Here is a 12,748-nt window from a genome sequence, read left to right on the forward strand (position 1 = left end):
GTATATGATCATTCATAGCTCACCAGCTTCTACGTCAGCCATAACCCTCCAGATGATGTCTGACCACCCAGGCCTACCTTCAGCAAGAATCCTATTAGGTTGGTTTAGTCAAAATCCTCTCCCTTACCTCTGATGTTCCCTCTTAGTAATTTTCTCTCCACTTTGCTACTTGATTATAAATTCCTACTTATCCATATTGTATTTGGAACGGAGTTCAATCTCTCTCCCACTGCAATGGTCCCTACGTGGCCCCCCTTGAATAAAGTTTGTCTTACCATCATCAACAGTGTCATTAATATTTGTTTTTCTTCAACAACTTTGAAGCAGAATATAAACACCAGCTGATAAACTTATACAATAAACAAAGGGGAAATAAAAGTAAGAAAATGTACAAAGACCCGGAGGCCTCAGAAATAGCCCTGTAGCAAAAAAGGTCAGTGAGAGACAGTAAAATTTGTTCGGGGATTTAAAAAAGTAGGGTTACTGGACAGGGTAGTTCAAATAAATAGTAAAAATAGGAAACAGACTTTAAACACCAGCTAATGAACTTATATAATGAATAAAGAGAAGGAGTAGAATACAAACGCAGAACAATTCTCTTGGCAGGCGAAAGTGGAAAAGACTTTAGGCAAAGTCTTTACCTTTAGGTAAAGAAAAGGATAAATATTAACTTACATGGTAGAACTAGCATCTCACTATACATGCTGTGGGACAAAATGCCCTATTTTATTTTCAAAACAGGGATATGATCATCTGCTTAAGAAAATTACTATTAAGTCTACACATTCCTGGTCTTCTTAAGGAATTACTTTTTTCTTTTCATTATTAAATCTCATTTATTAAGCATATGTTTACCAAAGATGATCACATTTGCGAAAATACTAATGACACCTTATTTGCTTTTGCTTTGTAAGCAGCATATGAAATTCTAATAGTTGATCAACCATTTGCAGAGGCATGGTTATACATCTCCTTGTCCTGAAATGAGTTCTTAGATCTTTTCTCTTTCAGACTAAAATCTATCTGAAAATGTAATACCTGGGGCTCAATCTGGAAAGGAGAGACCTTGGGATTATATACAAGATTAAAAGCAAGAAAACATGGCAGTAAGATTTAAGGCAGTAAGATTTAAAGTTGAAATCTTCCCTCCTTATGCTCCTTACTTCCCTTTTCTGCTTTACTTTTCTTCACAAATCTTATCACTAATAGGTTACTTATTTTAATACTAAGTTTGTTTCCTCCTCCTTAAAAGCAGGGATTTTTGTTGTTTGTTCATTGCTAAACTCCCAGTGAATAGGACAATGCCTCAAATACAGTCGGGGTTCCATAAATATTTGCCGAATGAATGAATAATCTAATGCTATTAAATGAAATAAAGCTACTTAAATTAATAGTCTACTAATATGAAATAATTCAAGCAATTAGGATATTTTAAAGACATAGGAAAAAATAAGTAAACTGATGACTAGTCTATTCTGATGGAAAATTCTCATTCATTTCTGAAAAACAGAACACTCATTCATTTCTGAAAAACAGAACACTCATCTGGAAAGTCTGAAACCTCATAATGTTCGACATCTCTTCAAGAGTCACATACACCACGGATATAATTCTTTTACTTTACTGCATAGTTCTCCTTTCCAAATATGTAAAAGGATACTGCACTGAAAATTCTCCAGACCTCTAGGCTTTATGAATGAGACACCATGAACATGGTACCTGGAAAAATGAGACCTGAGTTCCATTCCTAACTGCCAGTAACCCAAGCTCAGACTCCTACTAACACATAATAATGCCACTGACTTCAGGGTTAGGCTATTTGACCTCAACCACTGCTTCACTAGGGAAGATGATGCCTACAAGTCTATCTTGCTCCTCAGAGTATTATCCTATCTCCTTTGAGGCCACCCCCCTTAACAGAGTCCAGTTTAAAGCAGAAGTGAGGTATCTGAGGGCTCTTTCATTGTGGAAGATCTTGTTACATTGGGTACACAAAACAAAAGTGGCTTTGAACCGCCTGAATTTTCAGAAGGCAACTAGAGAATCAATGAACGGAATAAAAAAGAATTAGAATTATGCCTTTTGACCTAAATGGCCCAAACTAAATAAGTAAGTCATATTAAGGTTCTTGGAAGGTGGCTTAAAAGTATGTTGTTTCTTTCAGATGACTTGTGAAAATATGTATTACAAAATTTTTGGTACTTATCTCTCTTTTCCATAGTACACACTTATGTTCATTATTTTAGGTTACAGTTTTAGGTACAGTTTCCAACTGCAAACGTAACAAAAGGCATTTGTCACCTTTGTTTTGAAGTAACTGATCCAGACAGTATGTATCCGTGGTTTAACAGTTAAGGGCTTGAGCCCCTGGATCAGCAGACCTAGGTTTGACTCTTAGTTTCATCACTTCCTAGCTATGTGATCTTGGAGCAAGTTGTTGAATCTCTCTGAATCTCATTTGTAAAATGGGTAAAACAATATAGGTTTTATATATAGGGATACGCTTGTAAAAAGAAGCTAATGTGCTCAGTGCAGTCAGCAAGGAAGCCAGTGCAGAATCCGCTTAATATTAGCGATTATAATCAGCAGATCAACTCCATAACCTCCCCTCTCTTGGCGTGGAGAAGGCTCCACTGGCAGGAAAAGTATATTTGGAAGCAGAAAAAAGGAAAGAAAAATAATTACTTTCATGCAGTGATGAAAATTTCTAAGTTTTCTGACTGAGATTTGTTAAGGGGTATATATTTATGACCGTAAACACCAGACTCTGAAAGGAAAAGCAGCAGCAATGTAAATGGTACTGTAACTGTTTTTCCTTAATCCACACACACCACTTTTTCCCTTTTGATGTGTTTGCTATCACTATAGCTTTCTCACATCTGGAACTAAATGAATCAATTATTCCGACACATTTAAGAAACATTTAAAGAACACCTTCAGCTAGGAAAATGGTAAGGGGTTCATTCCTTTCAGGTTATTAAAAATAGGGTATTAGCAGTACAAACACAAGGATACAAAAATATTACCACATATACATGCACCCTAAGAAATTCCAAGTATCACAGTACCTAGCTTAGAACACTGTTTATCAAATTAAACCAACTGTTACCATCACATATTATAGAGATAATTTTCTATGTTTTCCTTTTTCCTGACCAATAAAATCGTGACAAACACCTTAGGAAATAAAGAGGCAAGTACGAAAACTTTGCAACATTTAAATTAAGCAGTTCATCTAAAGAACAGAAACATCATACTTTTAAACCACTTTTTGGTTTAAACCATTAATTTGGGCCATTCAGAAGACATCATTCTACCTCTTTTTTATTCCCCTCACTGATTCTCTACTTACTTTCTGAAAATTCAAGTACCTCAACGCCACTTCCATTTTGTGCACCCAGTCTTTACCTCAGTCTTCTATCCCATTTCTTTAGCCACAGCCTGGCTTTTTCCTTTCCTCCTCTGAGCCACTTTTATAAGGTGATAGATGTTGTAGAATGTTAAAAGAATATTTTCAGGTGAGAAAGGGGCAAATGATTCCAACCTGTCCAAGGTTCCTAGTTAGCAGTTAAGAATGAACTAAATTCCAGAATTACTGATTTCCGATTCCAAGCTCTTTCTTTGCAACTTATTGTATTTCCCTTTAATACCTTCGTGTCCTTTCTTATAAAACCTTCCTTTACTCCTCGCTTGTTAATAAACACCTGTATGCACGCAAAATCAAGAATTCCCTTAAGCCCAAAGAACTCTTTTCACTGAAAAGATTCTAATCATATTCAGGTATTTTCTGAATGGAATCATCTGCCATAAAGAATGATAGGGTTTATCTTTATTTTTGATTGTTTTGTAATTTTTGAACTTGATACTTAAAAAATACAAAGGTGGTGTTATGGGTTGAACTGTGTCCCCTCTCAACCCTCCAATGGTATGTTGAAGTCTTGAATGCAATACCTATGAACGTAACCTTAATTGGTAATAGGGTCTTTGCAGATGTAATCAAGTTAAGATGAGGTCATCAGGGTGGGACATAATCCAATAGGACTGGTGTCCTCACAAGAAAAGGGAAATTTGGACTCAGACATAGAGGGACATGAAGACGAAGACAGAGACAGAGACTGGAGTTAGTACTGTTAGAAGTCAAGGAATGCCTGAGACCAGCAGAAGTTGAAGAAGCAAAGAACGCTCCTCCCTTAGAGGTCTTGGAGGGAGAATGGCCCTGTCAATACCTTGATTTTAGACTTCCAGCTTACAGAACTGTGAAAGAATAAATTTCTGTTGTTTTAAAAGCCACCAAATTTGTAGTACTTTGTATAGCAGTCCTAGGAAACTAATACAGGCAGTGAAAGTATAATTTTTCTAATTCCATTAGATAGTATTAGCATTTTATTTAGTTGTTTAAAGTGAAACTATTCCCAACTGTACATTACTTTAAAAAGGAAAGAAACCTCTAGTCTTTGGATTTTTCACATGATGGAATTAAAAGCCAAATACTAGTAGAATGCCAATCCATATTCCAAATGGATTGATTTGGTCTTTGAAGAAAGTAATCAGATCGATAAGATATTATAATGATTACAATATCCCATTAGAGCTGTACAGCACTGCACCCTTCACTTACCCCTTCAACCCACCGCTAAAGTGAAGAACGTGCTTGCTTACTTGTTATTAGTTGGTCCTGTTGCCAAGACATCGGACTGTAATTTTGGAAAGAACCCTTGCTCATATTTGCCTTGACCAATTTTCATATCAAGCAGATGTGGGTGGATTGCAGTGTGATCCATTTTCATTAGTCGCTGCTCAATTGATTGGGCTATAAATTAAATTTATAACAAATTAGAGGCATTTCATTGGCTTAACCTTAAAACAATGCTTCCTCTACTCATGCACCAAGGAACTCAATCTTTCTGACACCCTAAAATAGATTTTTATAAAAGCTCTTGAGAAATCAGTGTAATGTTAAGTATAAAAAGGTTAATTTTAAGTGAATACTAGATGACTAATTTTCATGGTATGTTCTGCCTCTGTCAAAAGCAGGGCAGCAGGGTTGAAAAATCTATAGCCCTGAAACAAGTTTCCCTTAAGTGGGATATTCAGTATTTTAATACTTCAATATTAAATATTTAAGAAAAATATTTTCTTAATGAAAATATGGTTCTAAGTACATCTAAGAAAGCGATGGCAAATAAAATACTGGCCTTGAACTGAAAGACAGGGAAGGAAAAGCAAGCACAATAGCCTTATATTACTTTATTTCTTTGTACAAAGACCCATTAAATATCCATAGTTCTCCATTGGTAAAAACAAGAAACAGTGTAAAGTTTATTACTTCGCTTTTAGCAACAGTCACATTCTCATTAGTAGGAGTCATTTAGGAGTGTTTATTAGATCAAGAGGGGTAATAGTACAATAAAATAAGCAGGCATTTAGAAAATGTCCAGAGGATAAGAAACTGACCTTTTGAAGAATAAAACAGCCCAAAAGTAAAAGATAGGAATTACTAACATTTCTATTTAAAACCACTTAAAGTTAGGAGGATATCCCAAAGACCCAAGAAATAGCGAACTATTTCTCTGGTAGAAAAATCTGATCTTAAATGTTTTTATGAATTTCCAAGAGAAAATATATTTGTGAAGCAAGACTAGGTCTTTAATCCTTTGCTTACAGATTACTGAAAGGGGAGAACAAGCAGTAATCGTGGTGGTGTCATGAAGAACACACTCTGGGAACTGCTAATCTTGGGATTTAAGAGAAGGAAAAAGGTACTTTTATAAGTATTTCATGGAACCAGTTTATTTTGCCCACTTCAATATAAGCAGATTGAGTACTGCTGGTTATTCCCCCATACATACTTTTAAAAACTTTCTTTTTGAGTGGAGATGTGTCTGTCCATGACATATTCCACACCTGTCAAAAGAACATGCTTAATACCATCTTGCGTGAGATTAATGCTTCACCTAAGCCAGTTGCTTGGGCTTGATGACAGCATTAAGGGATGTTTTTGCAGATATCACTATTAACTTCTATGACTTAAACTTTACAATATTAGATACCTACTTCAAACTTCCCTAATTTTTCCTTTATAATTCATATGAACTTATCCAAAACCTCTTGAGTTTCATTTTATTTTTAATGTGTAACTTGTGTAACTTCTCTTAAAACATAGTCCATATGGTCTATGTTGGGTGAAAGAATGCCATGTTTTAATGTGAAATGGTATTTAATTTTCAACAATGCCCTCTGGCTCTCCACAACCCTATCTATACTCTCAGTGCTTCCTAATATTTATAAAACACTTAATTAACAGATGGTTCAGGCAAAATAAAGCTTAGATTCATGGCATGGAATTCTTTGAAGTCCCTGCCAATTTTATGTTCCATGAAATACTATAAAATTCCATCTCTGCCAATGAATGCTTCTGTTCTCATGAAAGGAAAAAAAAAGTAGCTTCCGTTTTCCCGCTGGATTTAAAATGACAGAGAAATCCATCTGATACTGAATTATTCTCCTTCAGTCAGGAAGCTTTTTAAAAACAAAAAGCATGATTCACAACGAGTTACTCTAAACTCTTCAGTTTATACTGAAGATTGCCATGGGGAGCATAATGCAATGTTACTTTTCAGTAATTATACCACAAGTGAATACTGAATATTCAGAAATTATTAAATGCCTGCTTTGAGAGGTCATGGGCCTGTTAGATTTTCAAGGGTTTGTGCCAGTACTCATTTTCTGTGGTTGGTTAAGAAAAAAGAAAAACTCTGCATTACTATCAACTTGTCTTTCTGCACAGAAATCATGAGGTTCTGGTGCCACAATATCAACAGCAGATAGCCTCTGCCTAAAGAGTTCACCTGAAAATCAAAATTCTTTTTAGTTAAAAGCAAAACAAAAATAAAAGCAAAACAACAAAGGACAAAAAAACCCACACACAATAAAAATCAATACAAAACAACAAAATGCCAGTCTCTACAGTTTTTGTTGGGGGGGTGGGAGGAGGATAATTTTACCTTATGAAAGAAACAACAGCACCATTTATGGGGGATAGACACAGTCACATTCAGCTGCCTCCTTTTACTTAAAAAAAAAAAAAAAGTCTTTGATAAATTAGGTTCCTGGGAGACTACTGCTTTAGCCTAATCTCATTTTCATATGTTATACCAATATGGTATATTTTCAAGAGTATTACATAATTTCTGTGATGACAGTGGGAATGTCAAATTTTTTGAGAGACTGACAGAAAATCTATTTTAATTGAAAAGATTTTCTGGAAGCACACAAATAAAGGAATCAGTGCTTAGCTCCATTAAAAAAATTCTGTCAGGAAGGGAGGAATGACATTTTCGCAACAAGGCATTATATTATTCACATGGCTATTAAAGCACTGAAAGTCATACTATTCTCTGAATAGGCACAGACGATTTCATTCATTCCACTCCCTCAATTTCCAGAAACAGAGAGGTAACTGCCACTTCCTGAAGGAGCTCCAAGGATCTACCTTCGTAAGTGGGAATACAACAGAATGATGTTTCAGTGAGTTATCAGAAACCTCTTAAGCCTATATAAAGACATCATTTACATATTTCTTTCCTTAAATATGCTACAAATACAGCATCACCACTCCTGTGACTTTGATCTATTTAAATATAAGTGAGAAAGGCAAGCATGGCAACAGAGCAAAGAAACTCTTTCCTGCCTCTTTTTGCTCCAGAGGAAAACTTGCTCAAATAGCTTCTATATTAGAAAGGGGAAAAAATGAAAAAAAGGGGCACTCAGGTGATAGGTGTCAGTTTATTTGGGAAACAAAGTGTTAGGAACAAGGTATAAACGTATAAAATTGTGTGGATTGGTATACTTCACACTTTTTTTTAATGATTTTATTTATTTATTTGTCAGAGAGAAAGAGAAAGCACAAGCAGGGGCAGTGGCAGGCAGGGGGAGAAGCAGACTCCCCCCAGAGCAAGGAGCGTGACGTGGGACTCAATCCTAGGACCCTAGGATCACGACCTGAGCTGAAGGCAGATGCTTAACTGACTGAGCCCCTCAGGCATCCTACTTCACAGGTTTCTTTACTAAAGAAACATCTAATATGGTAGTAAGGCTTCAGAATTAGTCAACTCTGAGTTCAAATCATGCTCCATCAATCACTGGCTGTGCAATCATAAGCAAATTATTTAACCTCTCAGCTTTCTCACCTGCAAAATGAGGACACTAATAAAACAAAAGAAAATATGTCTACACGCCCTCATTGTTAAGATCAAATGCAAAATGTAAAACATGTGGTACGATGTGTGGCACATGGTAAGTTCTCAGTAAATACTGGCTATTGATATGATTATTTATGTAATGGATTACATTACTACCAGACAAGACTGGTCAAGACTCATGATTCTCCAAGGAAAAAACTGGTGTCAGGGTTGGAAAAACTACTTTTTTTTTTTTTTTTAAAGATTTTATTTATTTATTTGACAGAGAAAGACAGCCAGCGAGAGAAGGAACACAAGCAGGGGGAGTGGGAGAGGAAGAAGCAGGCTCCCAGCAGAGGAGCCTGATGTGGGACTCGATCCCACGGTCTGGAATCACGCCCTGAGCCGAAGGCAGACGCTTAATGACTGAGCCACCCAGGTACTCCTGGAAAAACTACTTTGAATACAAGAATCCAGAGATTTAATTTCAATAAGTGAAACTATTAAAAATTAATGGCACCACTAACAAGTAAATATACTGTTATGTAAATTAGGCAGCATCTCAGATTTATTATTTTAAATTAATACTTATCTTTCCTTTAATGAAAAGAAAAGAAGTGAGAAGCAAAAAAGGCAACATAAGCAGCAAGAAAAATTTAAATTTTTTTCAATTAAGGCAATAAAAGAGAGTAAGACAAAATTCACAGCAATCTTATGGCTATATTCCATTCAATTTGTTACTGTTTTCCTCTTTCTTTCTTTCTTTCTTTCTTTCTTTCTTTCTTTCTTTCTTTCTTTCTTTCTTTTTCTTTCTCCCTCTCTCTCTCTCTCTCTCTCTCCTTCTTTCTTTTAGGGGTAACAGCAGAGGGAGACGGAGAGAGAAAGAATCTTAAGCAGGCTCCACGCCCAGCGTGGAGCCGGATGTGGGGCTCGATCTCAAGAACCTGAGATCAGGCCCTAAGCCAAAATCAAGAGCCTGATGCTTAACTAACTGAGCTATCCAGGCGCCCCTGTTTTTTCTCTTCTTAAGGGCAGAGGAATGTCAAATAGGAATGGAATGGACATTAACTCAGAGAAACAGAAAGAAACAAAAGTAAAGAAAGCACTTGATACAGTATAAAGGATTAACCATGAAGTCTAAACTGAAAATTAATTTTTGGTTTAAAGACCAAAAATGTGTAAAAAGAAACAATCGTGGATTTTAAGATAATTTTAAAAGGCATGACAAATATACCTGCTTCTTTTAAAGTGCTGCATTTCTGATAGATAGATGTCCTCAAGGTGGGTGCCCTTACATTATACAGTCTCATCTTCTCGATGCGAGAGTCAAAGACCCGAAGCAAAGAATCCTTCTCTTCCCACTGAGACATAATTTTATTATCAATAAAGGTGGCAAACATCTGTGTTTCAATGAAGCGTGAAAGAAATGGCAGGTAAGGCTCAGGCTGGTCAGACAGAAAGGAAGCCTGTAATGAGATAATTAGAAATTATTAGTGCAAAGAGACTATCTTTATCACTACGTGATAAATCTGAAAATTTGTTGGTGAGGTCATCTTTTAAAAATCGTATAACATGCAAAACTGATGCTTGATACTTAAAAATCTCAAAAAAAAAAAAGACTTCTCCTTCTAAAATCATGGAATTTAGGTCGCTTAGGCCTTTAGCACTGATCCTACCTTTCAAAACTGATTTACATTCTGGTCCTCATGATCATTAGGTAGAAACGAGGGCATCACTAATGAAACAGGGTGAGTCAGTTACTGCAGTATCATCAGCCATCCTCTTCACTTACCAATAATTTTGACCCCTCTCCCTGTGAGCTGTGATTTTTTTTTTTCTGCTCTCTATTCCTAGCCTATGCAGTATACCTCTGAGTCATAAGGCAATGATGTGATCAATGGATTCGACTGAGATATATACATAGGTAATAACCTTAAAAAAACATGGAATTTGTGCTTATGGGTGAAATCTTTTTGTCAAGTGGATGTTTTTCTAGGCCCCAACACTGTTCGAGACTGATGGATGAGTGCTAATTCAAGATCAAACTCCTTCCAGACCTGTGCTGATTAAAGAGTCTGGGCCTTAACAACTAAAAAAAGTATTGCCTGAAAAACCATCCAAAGCAAGCTGAGCCTTTGGAAAACATGTTCAACCAGCTGCACGTTCCTGCTACCAGCTTGTCTGGAGAATGGAATGGTTCAGTTAATTGTGATCAGCTCCTAATTCAAAGTGTGTTTTTTTTTTTCCCCCTGTGGTTCTTTAAGTCCATTTACAGGAATTCTAGTCACAGTTTGATGGTAGCTGAAATTTGGAAGTGAATTACTATTTTAGCTGCTGGGCTGCTTTTGCTTTTCACTCTTTTAAGTAGGCAAGCAGAAGCCAGAAGGTAAAAGATGGAAGGGTAATTTCTGATGTAAGATAAGTCTCCTTAATACTCATTGGCTTCTATTTTTCATTCTAAAATTAGGAAGCCTTTAAAAAAGTTCCTTATAGAAACCCGCTTATTCAATTTAAGTGCCTTCATAGTTCAGACATATTTACATAAATCCAAAGAGCCAGTGAAAGGTTCACAGTAGTCTCTAAAAATCAATTCACTTCTTCAAAAGATATTTTGCAGGTATATATCAATTTTACTTTTTCTAGAGCAAACACCTTCTTCCCACCCCTAAATGGGCCAGATATCTGGCTTTTGATATTCAGATCCTTATGGACTACAACACTTAAGTCAGCAAAGACTTGGCTTGGAGGACTAGCAAGCATGTGATAGTCCTGTACATTTTCCTAGTGAAAAATGAAATGATGATAAGCCTTCTGAAATCCACATGAAACTTTCATTTCTCTAGTGGTTATATAAAAAAAATTCCATTTATAGTTTGAAGCTACATAAAGATTAAGAAGGAAGAAAGTACCAGTGCTCAATTTAGATAAGAATTTGAATTGCCCCAAGGATAAATCATGAGTGTACACAGATTAGTTCCGAGTTGGATAGGAAAAAAATGCTTAAGCCTAATAAGAAAGGAACCTAAAAGCAGGAATACATTTGAAGAAGTGAAGGCTTCTTAATTTATTGAAAGTTTTCTCAAACATAAAATGCATCAGAACTTACTGTTGAATGTAGTTTATTATAAACTTCAACTTGAAAAAATGTCTGATGAAATCAGAAAATGATCTTTGATACTACCCACCTTTATAGAAAATGTTTATTAATATTTACTTGCCAAAGACTCCATAACTGTAGATTAGCCTCTTAGAATACATTAGCCCCTCTGAGAGGTCTTTCATGACACAAAGCTACCATCTAGCAAAAAGCCATAATGCATTCTAATAGCAATATGATGCCCTGGGAATCACAGAGGCAGGGGACTGAACTACACCCTAGTGACCTAAAAGAGTTAAAGCACACCTCTAAGTGCTTTTGTCTGGAAAACAAAAACAAGCAAAAAAACTGGTGGATAGTCCAGAAAATCTGCCAGAAGAATACTCTATAGTAAACCTTAGAAAGAAGCTTCAACTTCAGCGGGACAATCGAAAGCCAGTGTCATTTTCTGTCTTCCTGTCCCACAAACTTTGGAACAGAACCTTAGACTTACAGTCATAAAACCTAATTCATTCACTTTTTCTCTCTTTCGATCCTAAGATGAGATAAAACTTTGCCTTCTGAAACTAAAGTGTTATCTTTACATGGACAAGTTGAGATGTCATGATAGGATGAAGACAAAATATAAAAATAAGTTCTTAATGGGAAGAGAGAGGAAAAATCTGTGGCAAAAAAAAGTTAACAAAATCAGTAAGACAGCCCACTAAGAGCCATAAAAAGGGATAGGAGGTTTTTTTTTGTTTTGTTTTGTTTTTTTACTTTGTCAAAGTTCTGCATCTGTTCCCGGTTGGTCAGCCAGGATTCCATGTCCTGGGCAGTCTGAATCACAAACGCTTCATAATCTGCGAACATCTGCGTAAAGCGGTTAGCAAAGACCTCGCGGAGCTGCACATTGAGCTGGTAGTCCCTCAGTTCTGCCTCTTCACACTGCAGTTTTAAATCCTTTTCTTTTTCACTCAGTGTGGCAGAGAGGTCCATTTTTTCCACAGTCACACCAGTCCGCTTGGCCAGAGCTTGGAGGCGGGCTATGGTTTCATTGCCCTTCAGTAACTCATACATACTGATGTTGTTAGTGGAGACATTGCCATTCTTCTTGTCATTAACCAAGTCCTTCAGAACCAGATTCTTCAGCTTTGTGGCACTCTCACTGCAATGGAGGTTGCCCTCAGGAGGGATCCCAAACTGAAGCAGCACTTCAGAGAGTTCCTGGATAAAATCCACCTTATTGGGGAATTGTGGAAATTCTTCAGGCAGTTCAATAAAATGGTTGTCAATATCCACAAAACACAAATTAGCCTGAAAGAAAAAGACGTAATACAAAGGTTTTAAAGTAACATTTTTATATTCTAAAATATTCTCGTCAACTATTATAAACACAATCATAGAATACACATTGACTTTTTTAAAATGGAGATATAACTGATACATAACATTTTGCTTCAGGTGTGTGATTCAATATATATTATGAAAT

The 12,748-nt window shown here is 36.2% G+C and overlaps 1 protein-coding gene across 1 annotated transcript in view; it reads right to left on the reverse strand.

Annotated features, from left to right (window-relative positions):
• Positions 1 to 12,748, reverse strand: part of DENND5B (DENN domain containing 5B) — a 181,963-nt gene that overhangs the window by 46,737 nt on the left and 122,478 nt on the right. Inside the window, exons 5-7 of the mRNA XM_040642308.1 lie at positions 12,037 to 12,573; positions 9,415 to 9,646; positions 4,660 to 4,810 (exon numbers count right to left, since the gene is read on the reverse strand). Coding sequence (XP_040498242.1) covers positions 4,660 to 4,810; positions 9,415 to 9,646; positions 12,037 to 12,573 — 920 coding nt within the window. The remainder of the gene's footprint in view (positions 1 to 4,659; positions 4,811 to 9,414; positions 9,647 to 12,036; positions 12,574 to 12,748) is intronic.

This window comes from Ursus maritimus, unplaced genomic scaffold, assembly GCF_017311325.1.
Source record: "Ursus maritimus isolate PB19 unplaced genomic scaffold, ASM1731132v1 scaffold_26, whole genome shotgun sequence".
NCBI lineage: Eukaryota > Metazoa > Chordata > Mammalia > Carnivora > Ursidae > Ursus > Ursus maritimus.